Consider the following 26145-nt stretch of genomic DNA (forward strand, 5'->3'; position numbering starts at 1 on the left):
TCTACACGCTCTTGAATCGCTCAAACATCTACGGACGTGATTGTATGCCAGCCTGTAGAAGGCTCGCTTTTATCTGAGTATATCTCTTAGTACTCCCAACCATCATCTCCACTGTCTTCAAAGTCAAGCACCATATCTACCCAGTTCCCTCCACCATATTGGCACTTGCTGGGTCCGATCTTCTTGAATCCCGCTTTCTCATAGAAAGGTATATACCGGTCTCTGCAGATGAGCGCTATCCTAGAACCCACACCCGAATCCTTGATCCTCTGGACGTAGCTCTGCAGTAATATCGAGCCGAGACCTTTGCGCGCAAAGTTTGGATGTACACATAACGAGTGCAGACAGACTGTCTGACCGTCTTCGTTGTGGCCTACATTTGGCGTGAGCTGGTAGTTGGTTTTCCAGTCCTTGGGGTAGTCCATAGCGTCATCGGTAACGAGTGGTGAGTTTGCTTTGGTTGAGATGATGTGACCAATTATCACCCGCTTCCGATCTGTGTCTGCGGAGTCTATTGATGGGAAGGAGTGCAACTTGATGGTCTCGCCTAATGGTCCTGACGTGGTGGGGTAGGCGGAAGAGAAGAGCCCACTGCAGAGTTCACCACAGGTTCGCAGACGGTACTCGAGCTGTGGTAGGTCAGCGCGGAATCTAAAGAGACCGGAAGGAAAGAGCGCAGCACATGAGCGAGGAAGGGGAAAGAGCGAACGACCAGCGCATAACAAACTCAATTGAACCCGATGAACGACGTAAGAGGTATATTGGTGTTTCGTGAAACGATGGATAGGAAACAGGGCAGAAGACAATGTGCGCACTTGGTGGTTTGAGTAACATCATTATGGAGAAGAGCGCATGGCTCGTGCCTGACGGAGCCCAATAGTGGCACTGAGCAGAAAATACAGGCATTGACCATGATGTTCGAGATAACGTCGATGAAAGCAATCGTTCTCACCTTCTCGCGCGATGCAGCTTCAACCGGATCAAAGGCCGCATGCTCGAGCCAATCGCAATCATCCAGGTCGTCGATGTTCAGCAATGATGCGTATGGTCGGACGCCCATCTGCTTGAGTCTCCCCTCCTGAGCGATGTTGGAACTGCGATGGGGCACCAGACTCGACTGCTGCTCCACGGACTCTGGGCTAGCGACGGTCTCAGGCTCTCTTGATAGTTCGGGCATGCCATCGAGCGTCTTTTTGTCTGCTAGCAAGTCTCGTGGCATCTTGGCGGTGAGTTGGACGGGTCAGATGGAGCGTTGTTATGATGATGGTACGGCAGGAGGGTCGGTTGACGCAACTACAGGAAGCCGGAGTGCAGTGGTGAGTCTGGGTTCGTGGTTCCTGGAGGACTCACGAGACTCTCTGCGGCCTCAGCCCCGCCTTTACTAGCGGTTCGCTTCGCGCCTGCCGTTGCAGATCGTTCCGGGTTAGCTGGGTGGCAGATGGCCCAAAGGAGCAGGCGGGGATATGCGTGTGTTATGGCTGGTATGGGATTCACTCTTCTAGACTCCTGCTTGCGTCTCAAAAAGCAATAACTTGTAATGGCGGGATTCGTGGATTGTCGACCATGCCCTGACTAGCGATGGTGTGGCGATGGGATTCACCATGACGTGCAGTAGGATGATGTCGGTGGGGTATGGCAACACCTGGTGGCATGGAGCTACAGCTCACGGAATCCTTTGCAGGGGCTAGCCGTAGGGCGCAGCGGCCAGATGATTCTCGTGCATGCGTTGGGCAGGAGTTGAAGCATCCCAGACATTATGCTATCCAGGTAGCTGGAGTAAGGTCTGGGTATGCTCCCGGATGAACAGCACCCCCGCGGAGATATTGACCAGGCTCGCCGCATGGTCGGCCCAGGACAGTAGCATGGCAGACACGCCGTGGCTCCAAGCAGAGACGGTATTCATTCATATCGACGCGACTGTCTGCACCGTCTAGCCTCTCCCGCGCATCGGCTGCCCCGCTTGCTGTGGCCATGCTTGGGCCTACACCGCCAACGTCGTGGTTTGGATGCAGTAGTACTACTCCTTCGACTGCGCGCCGACGCCTACGCCCCAGCCCGACGTTGCTGGTATATTACGAGTGACAGCCTTGGTGGCCTAGGCGAAACTCTCACAACATGCAGCCTGTGCCCTCTGATCGCTGATTCATCCGACGCTGGGTTCGCGGCTCCACTACGTTCCATTCCCTTCCAGCCCAGCAGGCGGCGACTGACGTGCCCTCTCCCTCTCTCACTGCGAGGACCCTCCGGCCCGTTCCAGTCCCAGGTTGCGACCAGACCATCACGGCCCAGTGCCTCCTTCCTATAAGCTCCTGCGCACCGAGACACCGTTGCCCCGACCCGCCCAACCCAACCTCACCTCCCACCGTGTCACGTTCTTTGGCCTCATCCAGACGTGCCCGCATACGCCCCAGCCCGCTCCGAACCACCATGTGAGTCGATTCCGGAGCCGTGGTTGTGCCACCACCCCCAGCACGCTGCTAACACACGCCGCCAGGCCTCGCGTCACCATATCCATCACCGCGCCCGGCACCCAGGCCGACACGGACCTGCTGACGCTCGAACTGCCCCCCGGCAGCACCGTCAAGGACCTCAAGGGCTTCATCGAGGCCGACACCAGCCTGCCCGCCGCGTCACAGAGCCTCTACCTGAACGGCCAGCCGGTAGCCGTAGACACACAAACACTAGAGGACGCCGGAATACGGGATGGCGAGATGCTGGCCGTCGTGATGCGCGCCGCACCTCGACCAAACAGGAACCTCCAGCAGCCGGGCAGGCCCGCGCAACCTGATCCAGAAGGCGTGCGACAGCTTGTCCTCAACGACCCCCAGCAGATGAACAAGCTGCGCCAGGGCGACCCGGAGCTCGCCGCCGCCGTCAACGACCCCACCCGCTGGAGAGATACATATGCCATGAGGCAACGACAGGCCGAGGAGTCGGAGCGCGAGCGTCAGAACCAGATTGCCCTCCTCAACGAAGACCCTTTCAACGTGGAGGCGCAACGAAAGATAGAAGACATCATCCGCCAGGACCGCGTAGTCGAGAACCTGCAAAAGGCATACGACGAGAACCCTGAAGGTATGTCAACTTCGACCGGCGGATAGATCGATGGGATATATAAGTGAGGGGCTGTGTCCACGGAAGCTAACATGTCACAGTGTTCACGCGCGTACACATGCTTTACGTCAACACCGAGGTCAATGGCGTGCCTGTCAAGGCCTTCGTCGACTCTGGCGCCCAGGCCACTATCATGTCCCCCGACTGCGCCGAGCGATGTGGTATCATGCGCCTGATGGACGTCCGATATGCCGGTATGGCACGCGGTGTCGGCACAGCCCGTATTCTGGGTCGTGTACATCACGCCGAGATCAAGATTGGAGGGGCAGTAATGCCCTGCGCCTTCACGGTCATGGAGGGCAAGGACGTCGACCTACTGTTTGGTCTGGATATGCTCAAGCGTTACCGCGCTAAGATCGATCTCGAGAAGAACGCCCTATGCTTCGAGGGTCAAGAAGTCCCCTTCTTGCACGAGTCGGAAATCCCCAGGAGCTTTGAGGAGGCGGAAATGAACGAGCCAACCGTCCAAGGTCCTAACGGAGAGGAGATTGGTGCGAAGACCGGTGCTGTTCGGCCGAAAGGTAGCGCTGCAGCCGGTCCTTCGAATGCCGGAGCATCGTCATCATCTTCTCAACCAGCGCAGCCACAAGCCCAACCCACAGCATCCAAAGCGCCCGCAGCATCTGCACCCACAAGCAACTTCCCTCAGGAAAACATCCAGCAACTCACTGGCATGTTTGGCTGTTCAGAACAGGAAGCCATACAAGCCCTGGAGATGTTCGGAGGCAACGTCGAACATGCCGCGAGTTTCCTTCTCGGTGGTTAGTCAACGGGACGACCACAGCACCATAGGATCGGGATCACATGGCGCTCGTCTACACCCGCTGTAGTCTCACTCAGTAAGATTTAACCCTTTGGAAAGATCTGAACAGTTCAAAGGAGTCTCGATGACGAGGACATGAGTTGACGAACTCACGACATGGCATCGATAGCATGCATGTATTACCAGGGAACAGGATTAGAAGCGAAGAAGCTTCATATGCATTAACGTAGTTTTACGAAGATAAGATAGATCAAATGAAGAAAGGCTTTCAATGCCCCTCAACGCGCGTCGTATCATGACAATGCACTCCCATGTCTACCTAATCTTGTACAAGCACGGCTTCAATACCGCACCATCCTTAGCATCGCCCTCGTCATCTCCATCACCTGCACCGAACCTCTTCCCCTTGAGTCCGAACTTCATACCCCCGCCTCTTTGCGCCACAGCTCCCGCCTTCTGATCCTCCTTCGCATTCTTACCCTTGCTCGGATGCGCTGCCTTGACAAACTGCATCTTGACAAACATCTTATTGCTCAAATCAATCGCATCGCCAGGCCTTTCAGGTAAAGCATCAAGAACGAATCCACGCTTCCGCAGCACTTCAATAAAAGCAGAAACATCCGTTCCCTCTTTACCCTCTTGGCCATCTACATTGACCGCGAGTTCCTCCTCATCTTCCGAGTCTACAGGACCTTCCTCAGGTGGTTTATCAGCCTTAGCTTTCTTCGCCTTGGGAGGTTTCTTATCCATAGTCTTCTTGAGAGAACCAATGGAGTTGATAGGCACACCACCCTTCTTCTTATCCACACGCCCGAAGCGTGATTTGATCTCTGAGACCCAGAGCTCGCCTTTCCAGCGCAGGATACGGTATGCTTCGTCGATAAAGTCAAGCCAGTTTGTGCCCATGAGGGCAAGGCAGAAGATGGCTACGTCGACACTGTTTTCGGAGATGGGTAGCGCGGAGATATCGGCTATTGTTACGAGGTCGGCAGAGGGACCGGTGGGTTTGGAGAGGTCGAAGGAGTGGAATGTCAGGTTGAGCGATTTGAGGTGAGGTTGGAGGCGGTAGGATAGCGAGGCTGTTCCGCAGCCTAGATCGGCGACGGTGCAGTGGCCTTTGAAGTCTCGAGGGAGAGGCTTCGCGTCTCCCCGGGGAGGTGCGATGGCTGTGGTCTCTTCTTCCTCGAAACCAGGACCTCTGCGGACTGCGTTCTTTGGTGGCCCTCTCCTGTCTTTTCGTATGTCCTTGTTCCGTAGCTTGCCTCGTACGATTATGCTGTTTACGTAGCCGTCCACGGGGTTCGATGGCCATACTTCGACTTGTTGTGCGAAACCGCGATGGTAATCCTCGAACATCGATGGGTCTTCCTTGAACAGAGACGCGCTGTCCGCAGAGGGTTTTGTGTAGAGCGCTTCATTCAAGTGACGGAATCGCGCACTGGCGAGCTTGCTGCGCATCGATCGCTGGAGAGGTGTGAGGCCCTTGGGCTCGGGAAGGAGGTTCTCCAGGGCGGGAGCTGCGGAGGCGGGGTTCGTGCCGTTTGCGTTTGCGGCGAGGAGCTTATCGGCTTTGGATTCCTTCCTGCGCTTCTTCTTCTCGCGCTTTGCCTCGCTGTCGGCTGTTGCGGGTTTCTCTTCAGCAGACTTCGCAGCATCTGCTTTAGCCTCTGCAGGCTCAGCTACGGCCGCCGTATCCGCGTCCATTTCTTTTGCGCCATCTGCGTCTGCGTCCTTGTCTTTGTTACCTCCAGCCTTTCCCCTCTTCCTCTTCTTTCCACGCTTGTCTTGCGCTGCCTCATCTGTCGCCTTTACACTTGCTGCCTCTGGCTTCTTGGTCTTCTTGGTCTTCTCGGTCTTCTCCACCTCCGCACCTTTTCCATTGGCTATGCTGTCCCATTGCTCTGCAAGATTGTCCGCATTGACCTGCTGCTCCTCGCGCTTCTCTTTCCGCTTCTGCGCCTTCTTTCCAGGTTTGGTGGAATCTTTTGGCTTTGGTACTTCGACCTGGGTCTTCACCTGCGCGGCAACGTTCCATCCGGGCACGGCGAACATTGTGACGGGTGTTTGGAGGCGAGTAGGTTGTGGTAAAGTGAGACCTGGAAGTTGCGCTGGAAAGTACCTGGGACGGCTCGAAATTTTGGGCGGCGGAAGGTTCTGCCGACCGGGAAATGTGGGGCTCCCGCGCGGAGTTCCAGCTCCACTTAGCTGGAACCATCAACAGCTTCTTCAACGATGGCATTCGTCCACTCCATCAATTTCTGATGATACATCCTGGTCTTTTTTCTAGTCAACACTTCGCGAAAGTTTTCAAGGCTCGTCTTAATCTGGACAAGTGTCTGGAGTGTCGTCGGTACGCCCGGAGACATGAGAAGGAGGGTAGGAACGGACACAAACGGCCGCTCTTTGTCTATTGGTCGCCTGTTGGATCCACCCCTGTCACCAGTCGGCCAGGGCGGATCGTGGGCGGATGCATCTAAATTCAGCATCTTGAGTTCTCCGCCTCAAGTTTTGCTGCCCATACGTGCTGTGGTTGCTGTGTACTTCAGGGATTCACTGATCACGGGAACAAGATAGATTACGCAACGCATACATCACGATTTCCTTTTCTGCTAGTGGAAAGGAAAGTACATCTTGAAGTGGAAGCTCCCACCAATCGAGACGATTCCCCTCACTTGACACGTTCACTTCCAATCACACTCTATCTCGCGCTGCAGTGACCACTGCACTTTTCTTCTTGCCGCCGAGATTGACTTTCTGTCGTGAACGTCAGCAAACATCATACAGCGGAAGAAAGCCAAATCATGGAGGCGACTCACCAGCAATGGAACCGAGCATACCACGCTGAACGCAGCTGCAGCGAGAAAGAAAGCCCAGATGCTGGTCATGGCGCTGGCTATTTCGGGGATGACCAAAGCTTTCTCCTCATCGGACAGTGCCTGGAAGGCCTTGCTGCTTGATCCCGCTATGAGGTTCCCGATCTCCGTGGGGGAGACCTCCGGGAGCGCCTTGCCGACTTTGCCTACAGCTATGTTGTGAAAGAGGCTGCCGCTGATGGCGAGGAAGAGAACCATACCGAGGTCTTGACTGATGGTCATGGCACCAACGGCGTTGGCTATCTCATGAACAGGAACCAAAGACTGCACAATGGCAAAACCTGCGACGATATAACACCCTGTGCCAGCTCCTACGAGGATGCTGTAGCCATAGATGTTGGCATTGGCAGTAGTATCATCGACGGTGTCTGCGAAAGACGTTAGTGAGGTTACTAAAAACCCGGATGCGATGCAAAGTCTTACACATCAGAGCCGTGCCAATAAGGGCCAGTGTGCTCCCTCCGATATACCAGACAGGTATTAAGCCATACCTCGGCATCAAGAAGCCATTCACCATTGACGCGAAGACCATGAACATGATCAATGGTAGGAGACGAACGCCGGCCTCGAGTGCGCCATCGCCCTTGACGAATTGGAAATACAGGGGTATGTAGTAAGTCATGGCCTTGGGGATAGGTTAGCATCTTCACTTCATCATTGTTCGGAAGCAGCTTACCAGGATGATTCCAGAGGACAGAAACACCTGAAGCTGCATGTTGATCAATGTCGGTTGCTTGAAGAAATGCAGTGGGTATAGTCGATTTTCTTTGGTAACGAGCGGATGGAACTTCAGCGTGATGATGAAGACGATAAGCAGAACGCCCGTGATGGTCCACAGCGCGATGACAGTTCCGGAGCTGAACGGGTAGATGACCCCGCCGAAGGTGAGCACGATGGTTAGGCAGGCGGAACCAGCGAGGAAGATGACGGCGTTGACCCAATCGACAAGGCGCAGCTTCTCGGCGAGCGTCTTGGATGGGTAGGGGTCGATACTGGGGAATAGGAGGAAGTATACAGGTGCGAAGAGCGCGCCAATGGGAAGATTGACGTAAAACCCCTAGCAAACGATCAGCCTCAGTGGCGAGAATGCGAAGATGAAATGACGAAATGACATACCCATCTCCAAGTGGCGCTACTTGCCGCAAAGGCGCCGCCGACCTAATGATGGAAAGTTAGCATACACCCAGCAAGGAAAGAGTTGTAGGGTTATTCTCACCACTGGGCCCAGCACGCTACCAATCCCCCAAACAACAGTACTCCCCGCAAGATACGCCGGCTTCTCCTTCTCATCCGAAAGAACCGAAACATACGTCAGCGTACCCGAATACATGCCCGAGCCTCCAACACCCGCAACAACTCTCCCAACAATGAGCGCCTCGATATTTGGCGCAGCACCACAAAGCGCACTGCCAGCCTCAAACAAGAGGATGTTGAAGATGTAGACCCATTTGATGTTGAAGACGCCGTAGATCTTTCCCCAGAGTAAAATGAACATGGTGCCGAGTGCGAAACCCGTTCCGATCCATGAGAGCAGTTCGAGGTGGCCGAAGTCGGCGATGATGGCGGGTTGGATGTTGGCGACGATGGTGTTGTCGAGGGCGAAGAGGAGGGTTGTTGATAACATGGCGGAATATGCAGTTGCCCACTGGATAGATGAGAAGATATTGCGTCAGCATTCATTCTGAATTTGATGGCATATATGCGTTTAAGTGTTGGTGGCTTACTTACCTTCCAGCCATGGATATTGCGAGGACTTGGCCCGTCGGTTGTAGTGACGCCGTCGGCAGGTGAACTCTGGGCACTCAAATCTGCCGATCCTGCATTCTTCTCGCGATCCAGGTCGTTCGGGCTCGGTTGTGTACCTGTGTAGTCCATGTTTGAAGGATTCGATCAGTCCTCAATGTCACGGGGTTCTCGCAGACGTAAGTACAATTCCGATAAATCTTGGAACAGTTTCGTAAGAAGTAAAAGGGATAAGGAGAACATAATTGAGGTCAATGTGTGGCGACGAGACTATAACGGCAGGAGAGGTGATGTACGGGGCGGACACGGACACGGACACGGACACGGAGTCCGAGCGACCGACTACCTCTTGGGGACATTCGTGTGTCGAAACGATGATGGTCGAATGAAGAAGCAGAACATCTATCGGAGGATATCATACGGAAAAGGTCGAGCTTATGTCGAACGAAATGCGAATTGCCAGAATCTTTCTCGTAGTCATGAGGTGTTGTGCTGCAAATATCACCGCTTTCGCGCTACATGCATCGAAGACAAGACAAAAGGACCTCACAGAGCCACCGGTTCCAACCCGTTCTTTTCTTCCCACTCTTGGAGCTTAGCCCCAACATGCGTTACGCTTTGGTGCCAGTATCCTTCCGACTCTTCAATGTGATCTAGAGCCGCGAAAAGCAAGCGAGTTGAAGCGACCACATCACTGGTAGTCTCCTTTCCCCCTTCATTGACGAGTTCGCGATGTAGTGCCTTCAATGCCACAGTCAAAGGCCAGGCGATGAAGATAGCTTGCAACATGATGATATCGCTACTTTCCTTGCGCGGCGATGGCAGATTAAGCCCTACCGCGCTGCATATCTGGAACGCAGCAGCGGTCGCGCGGCGTTGGCTTTCGGCTAACATCAATGGTGGTAGTCGTTCTTCCTCGCTCTTGGTGATAGCTGATTCATGAGAAAAGATTTCGGTGGCGCGTAAGTTCATGTAGAGACTGAATGCTACGGGATCTTCACGAATGGAAGTCGCGTTGAGATGACGCTTGAGGAGAACTAAGAGGTCATCAGTCTTCTTGACTAGGGCGTAGTAGTCGTCCCAGAAACCTGTTCTGTCACGTTGTTGCCCATGGTCGAAGCAGCGCAAGGCCAGCTCGACCATTAGAACGCAGCCTGCGTAGGACGATATCTCGAGACCGGGTTTGGTACCCACGTCTAGAACAGAAGGCATCTTGAGCGGTTCTAACCTCGAATTTAACTGGCCTGGTGATGGCAAGTTGATCCGAAAGTCCTGGATACTGTGTCAGTCCCTAAAAAGCACAAAGGTTCACATTCCGCACCTTGACGTCTCCCAGCTGACACTGCAATCCGCTACGCGTTTTCACGTAGCTTTCCAATATGTATAAGCCCCAGAAAGTGCGCCGTCGCTCTTCCAGTAGTACCGGATCTTCCGTATGCGGCAAACTGAAAGAAGAGCTATTCTGGCTTTCTCCGCTCTCCGCACTTTCATCATGGCTGACTTCGTCCATTCGATGTAGGCCCAAAAGCCTACAAAGCATAGCGGCGCGTCCCAGTGTCAGCCAACTCCTCTCCAGCTTCCGGCTTGTAGCCTCAAAGCGGCCTATCAACAGCAAGGCTTGAAGGAAGTTCAGGTCACTCATGCAGTCTTCTCGCTCGCATCTCTCGGCATAATCACGCGCTAGATTGTAGCATGTCTTCTCTCGTTCGGGGTCGTCAAACGTGGTGTGCGAGCAACCCGCAAGCGCGACAGCATAGACCAAAGCATTCGCTGCAGGGCCACCACTCAACGGTGACTCAATCATAAACCTGTCTCTGTTTATGAACGGAAAGGAAAAGTGGACCGATTCGAAGTAGCGGTCGTGCAGTGACCTCAGATCAGTTATAGAGAAGTCTTTTTTTGGACCGCTTTGGGGCGCTTCCTGGGGTTGATTGAGGAGTAGACTATCCATTGGTTCGAGTGCCGCCAGCGGTTGATCCATCCAGTCAAACCTCATGTTGGAGTCTATGTCTTCGGCAAAAGAAGTGAATAAATCAACGTCCGGAACAAATGAGTCATTTGTTGCCGCATCGATGACAGCACTTGTTTCTCTCATAATATCAAGGTCCGTCGGAGTGCTAGCAGACGTATGCTCCAAGATAGGAGCTGTGCGCGCCTGAGGTGTGGTCATCGTGGATGAATTTTGCCTGGTATGAGCAAGCTGAGCCTCCGTCTTTGCCAGCCGTTCCTGAAGCTGTTTGAGCTGATCGTCGCGTGTGCGACGCGAGTGCACTTGATAACCACACGGTTGGTTGAGACGATCGCACCGTCTGCATTTTGGAAGCACGCGATCGCATCGAACTTTGCGCTCTCTGCAGATACCACAAGCGTATTGTGCAGTCGACGCCATTATGTTGAATCTGGGTTTTTGAGTGATAAAGTCTGGTGGCTGGAGACTGGAGCATTGGATGAGAGCGCAAGGATGTGCTAAGCCCTGCTGGGCTAGTGTGTAGCTGTAGCGCATTTCCCTATCAGGCAAGTCGTCAAAAACTGTCGATTGCGGGCGTCTAGAGAGTTACCACAGGCCGCCTAAACGAACACCCAGGGTCACTTGCGGCGAGGCGAAAAACCGCATCACTTCGACTACGATATCATCTTTTCGATTGCCTGAAAAAGTGAATGTAGGCTCCAAAATGCTTGTGGCACAGAGGCACCTTACTGCCGCTGCCGTGTGACGTTGGCCGCTATGTCTGCAACACGCGTTTCTCCACACCGGCTTGTGGAAAGCATGCGTAAGGATCAAGTTCATTAACAAATGTTTTCGCAAAGGCTGTCTTCCTTCTTCCATGGAACTCGAGATCGAGATCTTTGGAAGTACAGATCAGAGCTGAGCGTCTGAGTGATGTGGTGACACCGCCTGACGGATTTCAAGGCAGAAGCAGCGATGAAGCAGGTAGGTGATGTGAAATTCTAGACGTGATTATTTAAGAAGCGGAGTCCGCGACGGGAAGGGCATTCAAAGTGTGCTTGAAAGTTTGTAGATGTCGAGAGCAGAGCGCTAGGCCATAGGTTTTTTGAATCTCCTGTTTTAAAAGGAGCAGATCATGAAACTCTATCCATGCTGTTTTGGTCATTTAAGAAAGAAGAATTTGGTCGTATGGAATGGGAAGACAACAGTAAAAAGTTTGTATTTGTATCCTTTTCCCTGCGCCCTGCTGTTCCAAGGTCACTGCGATAGATCCCACTTAAACATACGTTGTACCATCGGTGTAGACCTTAGCACTCAAGCGTACGCACATGTCCAGCTCGTACAATTCATTTGGTATTTGAGGACTGCAGGGCGCAGGGGAGCCATCGCATTGCTGAGGTCGTGTTTTGTCGCCTTCCCGACCATGTTATGTTGGTGTGCATCTTTCGATGCGATACGATGTCAAATTTCGAACAAAGAGGAGCAGAAAAATAATACGTTGTACCGAATTCCGCTTTTTTTTGAAAGAGATGGAGAAAAACAGGCAGGATGACCCCATGGTAGGATACCAAAAAGGTTTTGGAGAAGGAGAACCCATAACGTGCAGCGCCCCGTGTTTTCGAGAAAAGCACTCCCGGCTTTGAGGTGTAGAGTAAGTAGGAAGACAGAACCCGGCAGAGATTTTATAACGTTCTGCGACAGTTGCCTCAGTATGTATCAATGAGGATGTGTTGAAACTCGCCATGCATTCCACAGTCGTACTTTTTGACTAGGTATCCATCGCAGTTGAGTGTTTCTGTTTTTGAAGGTTGTTCCTGAACACGGAGGTATACTTTGGAATAATGCAAATTTAGGTCGCTGGAAGACATAGAATCTTTTCAACCATATTTTGAACAGTCCTGTCGGAAATTACGGTGCATGCAGCGCTGCACTCGGCATCTCGAAGTACAAAAAGCAAAGACGACAAAGAGACATGTTGACGCTTGCTATTATTTTTGGGTGTGGAAACTTGACGAACATAATTCTTTTTTAGGGAGAAGGAGAGGCAGAACATGCAGGTGTCCGAGCAAGTTTTGGTAAATCGGAAGAGACCGTAGGAGATGTAAGGAGACAAGAAGAGCCAAGGTCGGAAAAGCTTTTATACCGCGTCTAGAACGCAAGATCTATACCGACATAGCGCCGGAAGTTCAGTGCGTCAACTTCTCTGCTCTTTCCCCCAACATGTCAGTAATGACTGTGCCCTTTTTTGTGTGTCGCACGCTTCCAAGATCAGCCAGCGCAACAGCAGCGGTCTCCATGACATCTGCCAGTACTACTTTCTGATGCTTCTTCTGAAAATGTGTTTGAGAAGAAGGAAAACCAACGAATTGTGGTCGACAGTTCTGAGTACATTGGTATGCGCCTGTCTACTCAAATATAAGAGAAGAAAGAGGAAACAGCCACCATAGAAGAAACATCGATTGGTTTTGATTTGGAGAAAGACAGAACAGTCATTCGTTGTGCAGCGGTAACTTTGGAGTTTTAGAAAGAAAGTATGGTATAGGAAGTAACGTTCGAAGGCGCAGAAGACCGTATTTTATACCCATCTCCCACGACAGCGCGGCGCCAAAAGAGCAGTAAAGCGTAAAAACCACCGAAAAGCTCATGCTATCTTGGCCTTTGACTTTTCGAAATGTCTCAAAACCACAGTTCCACCAGCGCCCACATGGAGGGCGCCGGTTTGTCTTTTGAACTCCCGAAATCCACATGAGGGAACCGCAGGTAATTTTGTTTTTCGCCAATCTCGAAGATCGCGACATTACTAGAGCCTCGATGTCTTTCTGGACTCATGTACTGTATGACATGTGGATTTGAATATTTTCAAAGAAGAGGAGAGAGCGGAGCAGAAATTCATCGGTACTTTGTCAACGACATTTTGGAAAAGGAGGAGCAGACAGAACATCAGTACCGGTATGCTAAGTTTTTGGAGTATTACACCTAGACTGAGATAATGAAGGAGAAGACAGTGAGTAGCAGCAGTAGATCTTTTATACACAGACACACTGTTGCCAAGCCGCTACGCCTGATATCCGCAAAGAAGCTGAGCGAGTGCATGTCCACCTCGGGTTCGTTTCTTCCATAATGCAGGCCCGGTGATGTGCGCTGTCAGTGCATCACCACGTTTCTAGCGAATGGTGTTTTTGAGCGCATGCAGTCCAGTCAAGCAAGACTTTAGAAGCTCTATCCTCTCCCACCTCATTAAAAGAGAAAACTAAACACCCTGGAGCCTACGTTGACCTTGAGTCACTCACTTTGCAATGATGTACGCTACAGACAAGTGTTTTCAGTCATGTTCTCAATTACTACTTCAAAAGAAGCGACAACTATACTAAATGTACGCCGCGAGCTACATGCAGGAGGCTACCCAATTCCCAAACGCCACCGTTTACCAAAAATGCTCGGGTATGATGCAGAAGAAGAACCACACCCCAATTTACCCCCAATTCCTTCCCTTCCCCGCTTCATGCAACACATCAAGGAAATTCGTTCAATCAAGAGTATTAAGTACAAAGTTTCATCAAGCAGCCGGAGCGGCGCCAACACCACCAAGACAGAGATCCGAGACAGATCCGGGTGGAGGTGGCGCAGTTCTCGTAGGCGGCTGAGGCGGAGGCCGTGCAGGGAGCGGCGGGGGAGGCCCCGAAGAGCGCCCGGGTGTGTGGTCGACGAACTGATGCAATTGGCCCAAGCTGTCCTGCGCACTTCGACACTTCTTGATAGCTTGCGTGAGTTGTGCTAGTTTCGCCAGCCTCGCTTCTATCCTCTGTTCGATCGACTCTCCCGAGCTACAGACTGTCAGCACACCTCAGCTCACACACTCAAGAGATCTAATGGTACCGCGGTGGGGTTCCTGTTCCGCCATTGGGAACACCGCCGTTGGGGTGCGGCTGGAACTCCATCTCGCGCTTCATCATCTCAAGCGTTGAGGGGAAGTATGGTTCGACGCCGTAGGTCTTGAGGTAGCTGGCTGTCTTCTCGATGCGCTTGATCTCGCGCTTGACGTCCCAGCCCTCGCCCTCGCCGAAGCGGCGCTGGACCACATCGACCATGGTCTCGTCGAGTCTATTGTAGAAGTCGCGGCGGGCTGCTATGTCGCCGGCGTCAGCACTGTCGATGCCGCCGTGTGAGTTGAGGTTGCCGCCGAGCTTCAGGATGAGGTCGAAGGCGTAGCGCGGGCCGGACGGGAGCAGTGTCAGGCGCTGGATGTCAGGCAGGAACTTCAGCATGGCCGAGGCAAAGTGTGACGAGGAGATGGAGTCGTTGAGGTCGTCCTGCAGGCGGTGCAGGTCGAAGTTGACGATGGTGATCTTGCGGTCGAGCTGGGCGTTGAGTGTGGGCGCAGCGTCGGCGGTAGTTGTGTCCATGATCTTAGCAATTGAGGCAGGAACATCTGGGCAGGTCAGTACAAAGCGGTGCAGCGAGCAGTGCAGGCGGCTTACCTGGGCGCAGTCCGCGCTTGTCGATCCAGTTGTGCACCTCGGCGCGCTGCTGCTCGAGCTGGTCGACCCAGTTCTGCATGTCGGCGAGCTGGCTCTCGAGCTGCTCGATCTTCTCCGTGTAGGGCTGGACGGCCTGGTTGAAGGCAGCGGTGATGAGGTCGGGCATGCCGAGCCCCATCGGGGCGCTGCTGCCGGTCGGGGGCACCTGCTGGGAGCGGATGGGCATGTTGTTGTGGGTTGGGGGAGCACTCTGCGCGTACGTCGGCTCTTGGGGTTGCTGCTGGCGGGGATACATGTCCGGCTCCTCGGTAGGGGAAAAGGGCTGGCTGTGGTGGGACTCCTTACGGCTCGACTCGGGGCGCTTATCTGTGTAATCGTCGAATGACTGCGAGCGCGGGTTCTCACTGTTGTCGACGTAAGAATTGGCTCGGGACCGACTATGCAAAGTTAGTGCGCGTCACCAGATGCAGCGCGTAGCAGGTCCGACTTACCGTTTGAAGAACATTATGCGAAAAGAAGAGTCTGCAGCGAAGGGTGAAGGCCGGCGGTGTTATAAGCTGGCAGTTCAGACGAAGCGAGATTGCGCCTGGAGATACGAATAAAGAATGGTTGGGCGTGTGGGATTTAGGCTTTCGATTCGCAGGAAAAGTGCGAGGTTGAACGACGGGCTGCTGTTGGCGGCGGTGGTTGGGGCGGGCCCCTGGTTCCAAGACACGATAACACGACTATCGATGATGCGCTGCGTTGCACACACACACGGCGCGTCGCACAAGACGGACTATATGTCTTTTGCGGAGCGATAGACGTAAACAATGCGCCGCAGACGGTAGCGGAGGTAATAATGCGCCGAACGGATGTTGTTGACGAGCGTAGGCTTTGTATAGTCGTGCGTTGGGTAGGACCATTCTCGCATGCCGCCCAGCGCAGCATCCGCAGGCCCCGCTAGTTTGTGGAGCCGAGCCTTCCCAGCCGCCCGTCCCCAGCCACATCACACCTCTCGCGACCGCTTCGAGCCTGCCGCCCGCCCATCTCGTCTGATAACGAGACAGCACGGCGATGCTCCTTCAAGCGACCTCGCCTTCCCCACGCGGCTGCCGTCGCTTCCAGAGCATCACGACCGATTCAGGCACTTGCACAGCGCAATGTTGCCCGGCAACCCAAGCTCATCTCGGAAGCATGCATCTTCCTAGCTCCAGTCAGCGTGCGTTTCCTGCGTGTTTGGTACAGCGCCTCCAGCGATCCTACCGTTGCCGTAGTGAACCATACTTTTCGACCATTGCTTCCCCTATCTCAACAGGGTTGGAACATCAAACCCTGTCGAAAAGAAAACTGGACAGCCACTTCTGCGGAACTGATAAGACTACATTGCCTTGACAATTCTCAAACTGATGTTTTTATAGTAATGTCGACTTCAGCGCACTTGTTCAGCTTTTCCCTTGTATGAGGTGACCATACGCTCGCATACGAAACTAATTTTAAACGCACTACAACTACTCCATACACCAACTACTCTACTTTTCCGCTAGCCTTTCCGTTGACGGTCCCATTCCCCTGCGTCTTCTTGCTACCACCAAACTCCACCCCCCGAATAGTCCACTCGCTGTAAATCTCGAGTCCGCTAACAAACACACCCAGCAAACTCGCAATAACAAAGTGACTAATCGTGGTTCCAATCTCCAGCCAGCTCCCCTCGTCCTTGACCATGTAGAAGAAGCTCAGTGTCATGACATCGCTGACCGCCATCACCACCATGAAGAGGGCCGACGGCGCCACACCCAGACGGCGGTTGAGCAGACCAAAATTGGCCGAGAGAGCCGCAAATGGCACCATGAGCTTGAGCATGAGAAGTGCGCCTTGAGAGAAGGGATCGAAAATGGGGACCAGCCGGTAGACGGCGTCGAGCGAGAAGGACGACACCGACGCGATGTTTGATGCGCTGAAAAAGGCCGACTGGATGAAGAAGATGAAGAAGAGGGCGATGCGGGCGTCGGCTAGGGTCAATGTTCTGTACTCCCCCTTTTGGAGCGAGTTGAGGCGATCGGATGCAGCGTCCATGGTAGGCTTGGCCGGATCCGATGTAATGGCTGCATTTGATGGGTTGGCGGAGTTATGCAGGTACACCTGGTGCTCGAGGCGCATCCAGCTGAACAGACACATGCAGAAGGCGAAGTAAAATAGCCCTTCGTACGAGATCGATAGGATGATGAATGTCGGCGCGAACTGCAGGAAGATGACTACGAGGCGGTGGACGTAGTGTGTGTTTGGGTAGAGACCATGCAGTTGAGGGACGACGAGGGAGGCCAGCAGTGTTGCTCGTGTCACTGTCAGAACACCAAATGGTATGCCTACGCGCGCTTGGAGGTATCCGCTGCTGCTTTTCGTGACAATCATGGACAGCACTACGAGACCGAGCTGGACGCCCAGTATAATACGAGAGTTGTTGTTGAGTTCATGCTTGGCGAGTTCGGCTTCGGATTTACCGTCTTCGAGAATGCTTTTCTCAAAGAGCAGGTAAAGCGCGCCGATGACAAACATCAATGCGCCTCCAAGAAGACTGCAGGTCGTTAGTCCCCGATCGATTATGAGAAGCGGCGCACTCACATCAGGCGAGTGTCCTCTGCCTTGTTGGCTGGTAATAGTGTGAAAGCACTCATGCCTACGCAAGACAGGACCCAAGTGGCGACTGTCGCCATGTTCTTCTTCACAAACTCCTGTCCATACACTGCTGGCCATAATGTTGCAACCAGGTAGCATACGGTGTAGATTTCTCTGACGAAGTAGCTTTGGACCTATCTCTGAGTTAGTACCATCGTGTCTTTCTGTGCATGGCCCACGTACCAAAGCCTCAAGGAGACCGAAAAAGCCCAAAGTCGCAAAGACAAGCTTCGCAACATCGGCGCCTGAGTTCAAATGACCAAATAGAACCTTGCTGCCCTTGACAAGCGACAGCCTCTGCGCAAAGACTTCCTCCCAAAACAAGACAGGGAATACGGCGTATGCGTAGTAGACGATTGGTGATTCCTGTTTGAAGAATACTCCACAGAGCGCAACAAACACAGAAGAGAACACCACCATACTGGCCGCCGTTCTTTGTGCTGGCACATGTTCGGTGAGCACATGCAGGTCAATGACTGTCGTGATGGCGAACACGATCCATCCGACATAGCCAGCAGTCACCAGCGTCCGGAGGAAGAGCCAATCGTACGTCTGCAAGTAGCGCAATCCTTCAAGACCAAGATCGATGAGCTCGTAAGTCTCACGGATAGCTTCTGCGTCGTTGCCCTTGTCGATGAAAGCTTGTATTTCCGCAATGCGATGTTCGACAGAATGTGCCTCGTCACCAAGGCCAGAGAACGGCTTGTAGCGGAGTTGTGTCGACTTCTTGATATCCTCTTTGACGTGATACATTTCCAGTATTTCCTTAGCGTTGGCAAGAAGAGCCTCAGCCTTGGCTTTGGGGTCTTTGTCAAGATAAGAGAGCGGCAAGACTCCAACGGAGTTGGTGGGAAAGTCCAAACCGACCAGGTACGCCATCAATGCCGCGACGTCGGCTTGGTCAACGTCGTGTCGTTCGACCTCGTCCAAGTTCCAGTCAGAAGAAAACTCGGTGTGGCCTTTGGCAACGCCTGATACGTTTTTCAATGGGGCTGCAACACCAGCACCCCATGCAATCAAGGGTGTGCGCGTATTGTCTGGATGTCCGTCGCCATGGCTTCCCCAGTCGCTCATGCCGTGGTCCGCTGTGAACACAAAGGACGTCTTGTCATCGTTGTAGAACTCTTCAATCAGCTCCGTAATCTCCTGAACTCCACGGTCCACGATCTGAATGTTGTGCAAGTATTGCCACGAATATGGTCGATGCGCATGGCCTGTGGTGTCGATTCCAAGCAAGTGGAGGAAGAAGACGTTCTTCTCCTGCCTCAATTCTGCGTCCAGTGTCGCGTTCGTTTTGGCGTCCGCAAAGAGCTTCTTGACGCGCTCGAATACCCATTCGTCCAACACCCAGGCGTCTTTGGAGGAATCCTCTTCTTCAGCACCATAGCAGTATGCGTCGACTCTCCCAGGTACAGCGCCCGCCTCAAACATGGGAAGAATGTCAGGACTGCCCCAGCTCCACGTATGCCGGCTTCGATTGAAGACGCTGTCAAAGTTGACTGGGTTCAGCTTCCACCCGGTCGTGACCGCGGAGACATCCTCATATAAACCTGCGATGAGCGCAACATGTCCGGGGCGCGATTCGGTGGGGACGCGTGTATGGGAGACGCCAAAGGTGCCATGTTCTAGTACGCGAGAGCGAAGGTACGGGGCGAGAGGTCGCGGGTCGCTGGTGTTGTCTGCGAGAGGGGTCGGAGGATTGGGGTCAGGGTTAGGAAACGATTGAAATGCCTTGTCTGCACGGAGACCGTCGCCTGTAATACTGTCAGTGCCGAATGGAGGCCCATTTGACGCGACTCACCAACAAAAAGCACTAAACGTTTCGCGGGAGCTTCCTGCGTCTCCACGCGGTGCTCGCGCATGCCATGAACAATCGGACTTGTGAAATGTATGCTGAATATTGTATAGATGTACACCAGATGGAACACTACTGCTACCAGCAGGAACCTGTAGCGACCGAATTGCGCCATGGTAAAGGAGTGTGGGAACAGCAATGCGCTTCGAGGACACGTTTTGTGGACGCGTTGCAGTACTCAGATGGTTGCGGAGCCATGGAGGTATCCCTGCCAAGATCTACCGTCGTCATAGGCACAGGTACAACATCACGACTCAATACGCCTCGAATGGATGCAGCTTTGACTTGTTGTCTATCTTGATCTGGGACGGACTGACACGTTCGTCGAGACGCGCGTGGTGGTCGAATTGGAAGGAACCGATTTCATCGCCCAAATAGGAAATACCGAGCTCGAGCTCCGCAGCATCACGCGTTCACACATGTTGAGAATGCAAGTCATTGTAGAAGCCAAGTCTTTACCGATTACCAAACGATATACCTAAAAGACCGTTGATGCTTGTATCATCCGTCGCCTCGTGGACCTTGTCTATTCCTCAACATTGAAGTTCGCGCCCTCTCTCAGGCCCTCGACAACCAGCTCATGGCCCTCGGCCCGCTGGTAAATGTCCTTAATGTCATCTGTCATATGTCAGTATTTCGTGCACCATTTCAGACATCGGAAACATACCAGTCGTTGTCTCAAAGTGGCTGGTGGCGTCGTAGCTCTTCGACATGAAGATGTTGTCCTTGGCACCGCTCTCAATTGGCTCGTAGAGTGGGATAGCTGGGCCCATGAACTTCTCCTCGATCTTTCCGAGACGGTCAAGACCGGGCTGGAGCTCAAGGTGGTGGTTGCTGTCGCCCTCAGCGATGGTGGAGACAATGGCGATGTAGTAGCCCTTGGGGCAGACGTTGTGTGCAGACGAGACGACAGCGATGTAGATATCTAGTGGGAACTGTCAGCAAGGGTTCTGTGGGCATACGGGTGTATACGTACCGTGCTTGCGTCCGACCTGAGACTGAGGAATGATCAGTTGCAGTGAGTCGGCATCGGCTGTGTTGGGGATGGGGTGGTTCAGAATGCAAATGGCCTTGAGCAAATGTCCAGTAACACGCGCCTTGCCGGGGAAGTATGAGGGGTCGGCGAGGATCTTTCCTGCCTTGGTCTCAAACTTCATGCCCTCGCCAGCGTCGTCCTTCTCCTTCATGGTGGCCTTGATACCCACAACCTTGTCGCCTTCGTAGAGGAACTCGTCGACGTCGGTGTTCAGCATGTAGGTACCACCGTAGATAGCGGAGAGACGAGCGAAACCCTGAGGAAGCTCTCCCAAACCGTAGAGCGGGTAGATGTAGGGCGACTTTCCGTAGCGTGCCATGGAGTTGACGTAGAGCCTGATGCGCTGGACGGCCTCATTTGCTTGCCCCTTCTGTGTGATGTAGTCGTCGGTGGGGTACAAGGCCATGGAGTGACCGATGAAATCGCGAGTGGTAGCCTCAAGGCCGAACTTGTCGTATACGTCCTTCATGGTGCAGTTCTGGATATCGATGCCTGCGTCAGATGTCAGTCACCATTCTCTATTCCTTTTCACTTGACCATCCGTACCCTTGTGTGACGCTGGGTCATCCGCATTGTAAGCGCCAACCCACTCGAGGAAGTTCCTCGCCCGACGCTTCTCGAAGAGACCCATGAGAGGCGATCGCAGCGCCTCGCCGGCATCTGAGGGGACCTTTGCGACGGTTGCCTTGGCGCCGTTGCCCTGTTGTACGTAGCTGCCGGCGATCTGCTTGAACTCGAGGTATTTGGTGACGTCGGTGGAAACGAGAATGTTGGTGAGTTCACCGTTGGACATGAGCAGCTTGGGGACGAGGTCGATGTTCCAGTCGTTGACGCGGCCGTACTTCTTCCATGGCTCGCCCTCGGTCTGGCCATATCGCTTGAAAAGCTGGGTACCGTGTTAGTATGTGTTTGACCGTCAGGTGTGGTGTGAACTTACTGCTTCAATGTTCAGCGATGCTGCCTCACTGCTTCCTGTTAGCTCTCGCCCCTCAGAGTACCTGTTCAGATAACATACCCGCCATAGTGGTCGTTGCGGTCGATGTGGAGCACCTTCTTGCCCTTGACACTAAGGACTCTGCAAGCATGTCAGTACGAACTCGAAAGCTGGCACGCGTCCGTGTGTTACCCTGAAAGTACACATTCCGTGAGACCTGGAGATAGTTAGCTTCCGCGACGGCAGCGTTACGTAGGTGGGGTAAGGGCAACCCACCTGTTCCCAGGACCACTACGTCGTATTCGGGGGCAATCTCGTCCATGGCTGTCAGATGTCGGGTGCAGAATAAGAAAGTTGAGGATTGCGGTAGAGGGTGTCCGCTAAGAAGGCGCGTGGACAGGCGGTGTTAGCCCTAGGCGGTGTGATGGATGTGGGGTTGTAGCTCTCTCTGGGAAGCGCCTCGCCAATCTGGTCGACCTCCAGGGCTGTTTATGCTCGCATTACTTTCATAACTCGTCGCGGTTAGCATACGCTTGACTAGTGCACTTCATTGATTTCATGACTGATTGTGATACACGCGATATGCTACAGAGGCCGCCCTGGCCACCCTATTCTATACAGCATCTTCGCCGCACTAGCAGTGCTCCCCGTTCGCCATCCCATATGCGATGTGTTTATGATCGTAGTCATATTTGTACGATGTCCGTACCGTTGCAAAAGTTTCAATAGGTACATTCCTCGCCGGGTAGCTACCCAGGCGCATATGCCACCTGCGCCCATGATCCTCATTATGCGTGATTCACCTTCTCCTTCGGTTGCACTTCGGGTTCTACAAGTACTTTGTCTTTCGAGGGCTCTTCGATGGTTTGCTCGGCCGGAGTCTCGTACGGCGTCTCGTCTGCTTCTACGGGTTCCTACAAATGGGTCAGCATGTGGATAGCTATCCTGAGAAGTTATACGTACGTATGGTGTTTGAGTGTACTGTGGACCGTCTGTCCTCGACAAGTCGATGTCTGGATCGCTCTGCGCTAGCACGTAGGCTTCCTGGTATGCCTGGTGTCGCTCGGCCAATGTGTCAAGAATCGCCTTCATCGTCTCCTGCACCGTTTTGTCTCGCTCCTCATTTTCGAAGTCGCCGTAGCCCGCGTCCAGACGCTTTCGCTCAAGCTTTTCGGTCGCAAGACGGTTCCGCTCCTTCACACATACCCACCACAGCTGGTGCAGGGTGTCCCAGTCTCGACTGCGCAGCTCGCCAACAGTCCACGACCTTCCTGTGCCTCTGTCAGTTACCCGCTTCCCGTCACGGAACCAATGGCAGCCTACCATGTTTCTGCTCTTCTACTGGTGTCTGCAAGAGCTGCTGGTCCTTGAAGAAATCCCACAGGCCGTGGTCGGGTGTGCCAGTCACTTCCTGCTCGATCTTGACGGGCTTGGGCAACCGCTGCTTTGCGAAATCTTTCTCCTTGACCGACAATGTTTGTCTAGGACGCAGACCCGTAGCTCTGACGGCGGAATTGCCTCTGTTGCTGTTGTTGTCTCTTTTCCATCGGGCGGGTGATGTGGAGAAGCGCGCGCATTGGACCGACGGCACCAGGAAAGACAGGACTGTGTCCTGTTGCACGAGTGCGAGATTGGGCCGTAGTAATCGTGAGGAGTGTATTGTAGCCATGGCGTCGGTGTGGGCTGTGCTTGCCGAAGCTGGTGGGCGCAGCCGGGTTACATTCAAAGTTGCAGGAAACTGCGACCGGGGTAGGCCGCTAGCGCATGCCATCAGCCATCAGCCCTAATCAAACCCACCTAGGCACCGTCCTCCCGTATAAAGAGAAGCCACCCCGCGCTCCTCTTCCTCTCGTCACCAAACTTCGCGCTCATCACCCAGTGCTGGGCGCCTTCAGATAGTTTCCAATTTCACTTGACGATTTCTTCGATTTCACCAGCGGGTACCAGGACCCGCCCTTTAACATCCCGAAATGCAGTATTCAATCTTCTCCATGCGATTCGTTCCAAGCGAACTCGCCCGCCTGTACTGGCAGCCACAGCAACTCCGTCTCGTCGCCAAACCACCCTGGAAGTCAGTCAATTAATTGGGAGTTTGCACTCTCCTACTCGACCGCCGATAATAACAGTGCTCTGTTCGATACCCCTTCACTTCTATCTTCTACTTCCTCATCCGCCGCCTTGACAGGTGGCCTACTTGCACCGGACCCTTCTTTCCATACCACTCCGGACTGGGACCTCTTCCCCCATTCTGACTCACAATATCTTGGCGATGGCACGCAACTGCTTCCTGGCGGGCCTGCTTCACTTTCGATCGCGGAAGACAACATGAACATGCTTACCATGCCGCCTGGCATGGGCAATATCAACACTATGAACACATCTGCGCTGATGACCAGAGGTAAAGACCACGCCACGCTTCTCAATTGTCCAGTAACTAACCTACGTAGATTACTCTCATTCTGGTTCTTCCTCGACAAGTCACAAGGATCAGAGCTCATCACCTCCTGAGCAAGTCTCGTCGTCCAAATTGTCATCTACAAAGAACAGCCCCAAGGATTCAGAACCCTCCTGCCGAGTTGAGAAGCGAAAGGCAAACACCCTTGCTGCCCGTCGCTACCGCCAAAAGCGCGTCGATCAAATGAGTACCCTCGAGACCGAACTCAAGGAAGTCAAAGCCGAGCGAGACGACCTTAAAGTCCGCAACGCCAGGTTGGAGGGAGAGGTCGAGACGCTTCGTGCCCTGCTCCGTTCTCACAAGTAACCCTGTATTGGTCTGTCAGCATGTGGTGGCCTAATCTTTCATGTTTCATCATCTAGAGAGGCCTCCTTTCAGACGATGTCGGACAATGGGTCGGATCATGGTACGCCTGTTCAGGGCGATATTCAGATCGGCAAAATAGGGTTTAATCTCAGAGGTTGTAGGGTTCTGGTGGTGTACACTCACTGTCAATCTCGTCGAATGATGAATTCAATATCTGTTCTACATATGACTCTATGTTGCACTGTCCTCAATTTATACTGATGTTTGCATTCATCTTCCGCGACAATCACTCTGGCTCATAATGAGCAAGAGCCTATACCTACACAAATTGAGCCCTTGAAGACGTCCATCAACCTCACAATGAGTCGAAGTGAGCAACACCCTCGACGATGTCCTACATCAACAACACCATTATCTGCCAAATCATACTCGCTTTGGGAACCCAACCGGACTTTCCGTCGCCAAAACCCCGTACGCCCTTTTCGCTGAACGCAAGCCTGAGGCTTGCAGCTGCGGTGCCTTAGTCCAAAGTGTGGTCCCCGGATGATGTTCACAGCCCCACTTAAAGCCACCCGATGGTCCAATCATAGCGCGCAGCGGTGAGTCATTCTCACTCAGGGTGTGTCCAAATCCTTGGCTTGTCTTACGGCTGCTTTCTCCCTCAACAACGACTCATTGGCGCCGCCAGCCACCTCCAAACTCAACTTGCGCATCGGTGTAAGCGGCCTTCAGATGCCGACCTTCGTGTAGCGCTCGGCAGTCGTCACCCCGCAGATGTTTGAGAGCACCCCCCGCTGCAACTCCCACGAACATCAGACTGTGATCACAGGAAAGTGCTACTAACTGTGTTGCAGCGGTGGGCTCTACACCTCTTCTACCGGGGTTTGACGTTTCCTACGATCCCTTGTTTCGAGGCCGGCCTTCTGTACCGCCTCAATCAGGTACAGCATTCTATCTTGCCTTGCGACGTCGTTTTCCATCCTCATCCCGGCTTACCAGGAGACTGCCGACTTTATTGCAACTTCATGTTTCCTATCTTCCCTTCAAGTACCCACAATCCAGGGTGCGTCGTTACAGTATTTGATGGGCAATCTTTTGAGGGCGGTCTAGGCTCAAAATGCACGATCCCATCGAGCTCTCCTAACCAGCACGATGCCCGAGCATTTCAATTGGTAGACTACGTAACAGCATCCGAATGCGACATCGTCGTTCGTCTATCGCCTCAGGCTCTCGTTGTTGAGTAACGCGTGCAACAAGCGTTTCAGCCTCAGGGTCTCTGACACTCACGTCACAACGCCCACCCGGCTAAAAGTGGGTCTGATGGAAGCTCTGCTGCCGAGCCCATCACATCATGCAAGCCTTTAGCTACCCGAATCTAGCCACATGGCCGCTGTCTCTTTTCCTTTCACGGTTAGTACCTGTTTTGGACTTAGCGCGCATGACTTCCGTAGCCCAGCATAGAGATAGCGTCTCTATCTTGATCGTACCACATGCGCCAAGATCACGACGCAGCCCCATTTTGTTCCTTCATAGCATGCCATTGTGGATTCCTGTGGATTCTTCAAGGCTACGGGCCGATCATATGGCTGCCCGATGTTATACAACGGTTTCTAAGCCTTGCATCATTCGCTAGCTGCGAACTTTCTCGATGCCATAGACCAATCGCATTCTCCAGACATGTACTATGGTTCACTTCGCGTCGAGCCATCCGGTCGCTTCTCTCGCATGATCGCCACAGCTGGGATAGTAATGCTTGTTCACACGCGTAAGGAGCGCCACACGGCCTATGGGACACTCCCTCCCGCTTGTGCAGAATCTGGGGAATCCTCAGGTTTGCATTTTGTATCCGTCCTCATAACCGAACGCTCAGGCCCGACTCACTTTGTTCATGTTCATGTTTGTTCATACATTCGTTTTCTTCTCTTGCTGTCCGGGCGCATTGTTGCACACGTCGAATCGTTCAATCGAGCCTAGATACTCTCCTT

At 53.3% G+C, this 26145-nt stretch overlaps 10 protein-coding genes across 10 annotated transcripts; 2 read left to right on the forward strand and 8 right to left on the reverse strand.

Annotated features, from left to right (window-relative positions):
- Positions 1-86: 86 nt before the first annotated feature.
- On the reverse strand, positions 87-1219 carry J4E88_001677 (uncharacterized protein; the record flags this gene model as incomplete). Its single annotated transcript, XM_049395346.1, has 2 exons — positions 87-629; positions 953-1219. 2 exons carry the CDS (start codon positions 1217-1219, stop codon positions 87-89), a joined length of 810 nt encoding a protein of 269 aa, XP_049259210.1.
- Positions 1220-1840: 621 nt separating this feature from the next.
- On the forward strand, positions 1841-3880 carry DDI1 (DNA damage-inducible protein 1; the record flags this gene model as incomplete). The annotated part of the gene is made up of 3 exons (XM_049395347.1): positions 1841-1857; positions 2495-3075; positions 3156-3880. 3 exons carry the CDS (start codon positions 1841-1843, stop codon positions 3878-3880), a joined length of 1323 nt encoding a protein of 440 aa, XP_049259211.1.
- A 312-nt stretch (positions 3881-4192) lies between these two features.
- On the reverse strand, positions 4193-5929 carry J4E88_001679 (uncharacterized protein; the record flags this gene model as incomplete). The annotated part of the gene is made up of 1 exon (XM_049395348.1): positions 4193-5929. One exon carries the CDS (start codon positions 5927-5929, stop codon positions 4193-4195), a length of 1737 nt encoding a protein of 578 aa, XP_049259212.1.
- A 639-nt stretch (positions 5930-6568) lies between these two features.
- On the reverse strand, positions 6569-8625 carry DEP3 (Efflux pump dep3; the record flags this gene model as incomplete). Its single annotated transcript, XM_049395349.1, has 6 exons — positions 6569-6631; positions 6694-7118; positions 7174-7375; positions 7427-7807; positions 7967-8395; positions 8479-8625. The coding sequence occupies 6 exons, from the start codon at positions 8623-8625 to the stop codon at positions 6569-6571; spliced, it is 1647 nt and encodes a 548-aa protein (XP_049259213.1).
- Positions 8626-9039: 414 nt separating this feature from the next.
- Positions 9040-9705, reverse strand: DEP6 (Depudecin biosynthesis cluster-specific transcription activator dep6; the record flags this gene model as incomplete). The annotated part of the gene is made up of 1 exon (XM_049395350.1): positions 9040-9705. One exon carries the CDS (start codon positions 9703-9705, stop codon positions 9040-9042), a length of 666 nt encoding a protein of 221 aa, XP_049259214.1.
- Positions 9706-14307: 4602 nt separating this feature from the next.
- On the reverse strand, positions 14308-15424 carry J4E88_001682 (uncharacterized protein; the record flags this gene model as incomplete). Its single annotated transcript, XM_049395351.1, has 3 exons — positions 14308-14870; positions 14920-15356; positions 15411-15424. The coding sequence occupies 3 exons, from the start codon at positions 15422-15424 to the stop codon at positions 14308-14310; spliced, it is 1014 nt and encodes a 337-aa protein (XP_049259215.1).
- Positions 15425-16425: 1001 nt separating this feature from the next.
- Positions 16426-19544, reverse strand: MCD4 (Glycosyl phosphatidyl inositol anchor synthesis; the record flags this gene model as incomplete). Its single annotated transcript, XM_049395352.1, has 4 exons — positions 16426-17473; positions 17521-17708; positions 17758-19328; positions 19376-19544. 4 exons carry the CDS (start codon positions 19542-19544, stop codon positions 16426-16428), a joined length of 2976 nt encoding a protein of 991 aa, XP_049259216.1.
- Positions 19545-19955: 411 nt separating this feature from the next.
- On the reverse strand, positions 19956-21721 carry GDI1 (Rab GDP dissociation inhibitor alpha; the record flags this gene model as incomplete). The annotated part of the gene is made up of 8 exons (XM_049395353.1): positions 19956-20047; positions 20097-20354; positions 20406-20957; positions 21012-21351; positions 21403-21430; positions 21481-21540; positions 21592-21616; positions 21676-21721. The coding sequence occupies 8 exons, from the start codon at positions 21719-21721 to the stop codon at positions 19956-19958; spliced, it is 1401 nt and encodes a 466-aa protein (XP_049259217.1).
- A 466-nt stretch (positions 21722-22187) lies between these two features.
- MRPL4 (54S ribosomal protein L4 mitochondrial) lies at positions 22188-23068 on the reverse strand (the record flags this gene model as incomplete). Its single annotated transcript, XM_049395354.1, has 3 exons — positions 22188-22313; positions 22363-22670; positions 22723-23068. 3 exons carry the CDS (start codon positions 23066-23068, stop codon positions 22188-22190), a joined length of 780 nt encoding a protein of 259 aa, XP_049259218.1.
- Positions 23069-23739: 671 nt separating this feature from the next.
- On the forward strand, positions 23740-24160 carry J4E88_001686 (uncharacterized protein; the record flags this gene model as incomplete). The annotated part of the gene is made up of 2 exons (XM_049395355.1): positions 23740-23797; positions 23847-24160. The coding sequence occupies 2 exons, from the start codon at positions 23740-23742 to the stop codon at positions 24158-24160; spliced, it is 372 nt and encodes a 123-aa protein (XP_049259219.1).
- Between the last annotated feature and the right edge of the window lie 1985 nt (positions 24161-26145).

This window comes from Alternaria novae-zelandiae, assembly GCF_023758075.1.
Source record: "Alternaria novae-zelandiae strain BMP 2774 chromosome Unknown scaffold_2, whole genome shotgun sequence".
Classification (NCBI taxonomy): Eukaryota; Fungi; Ascomycota; class Dothideomycetes; order Pleosporales; family Pleosporaceae; genus Alternaria; species Alternaria novae-zelandiae.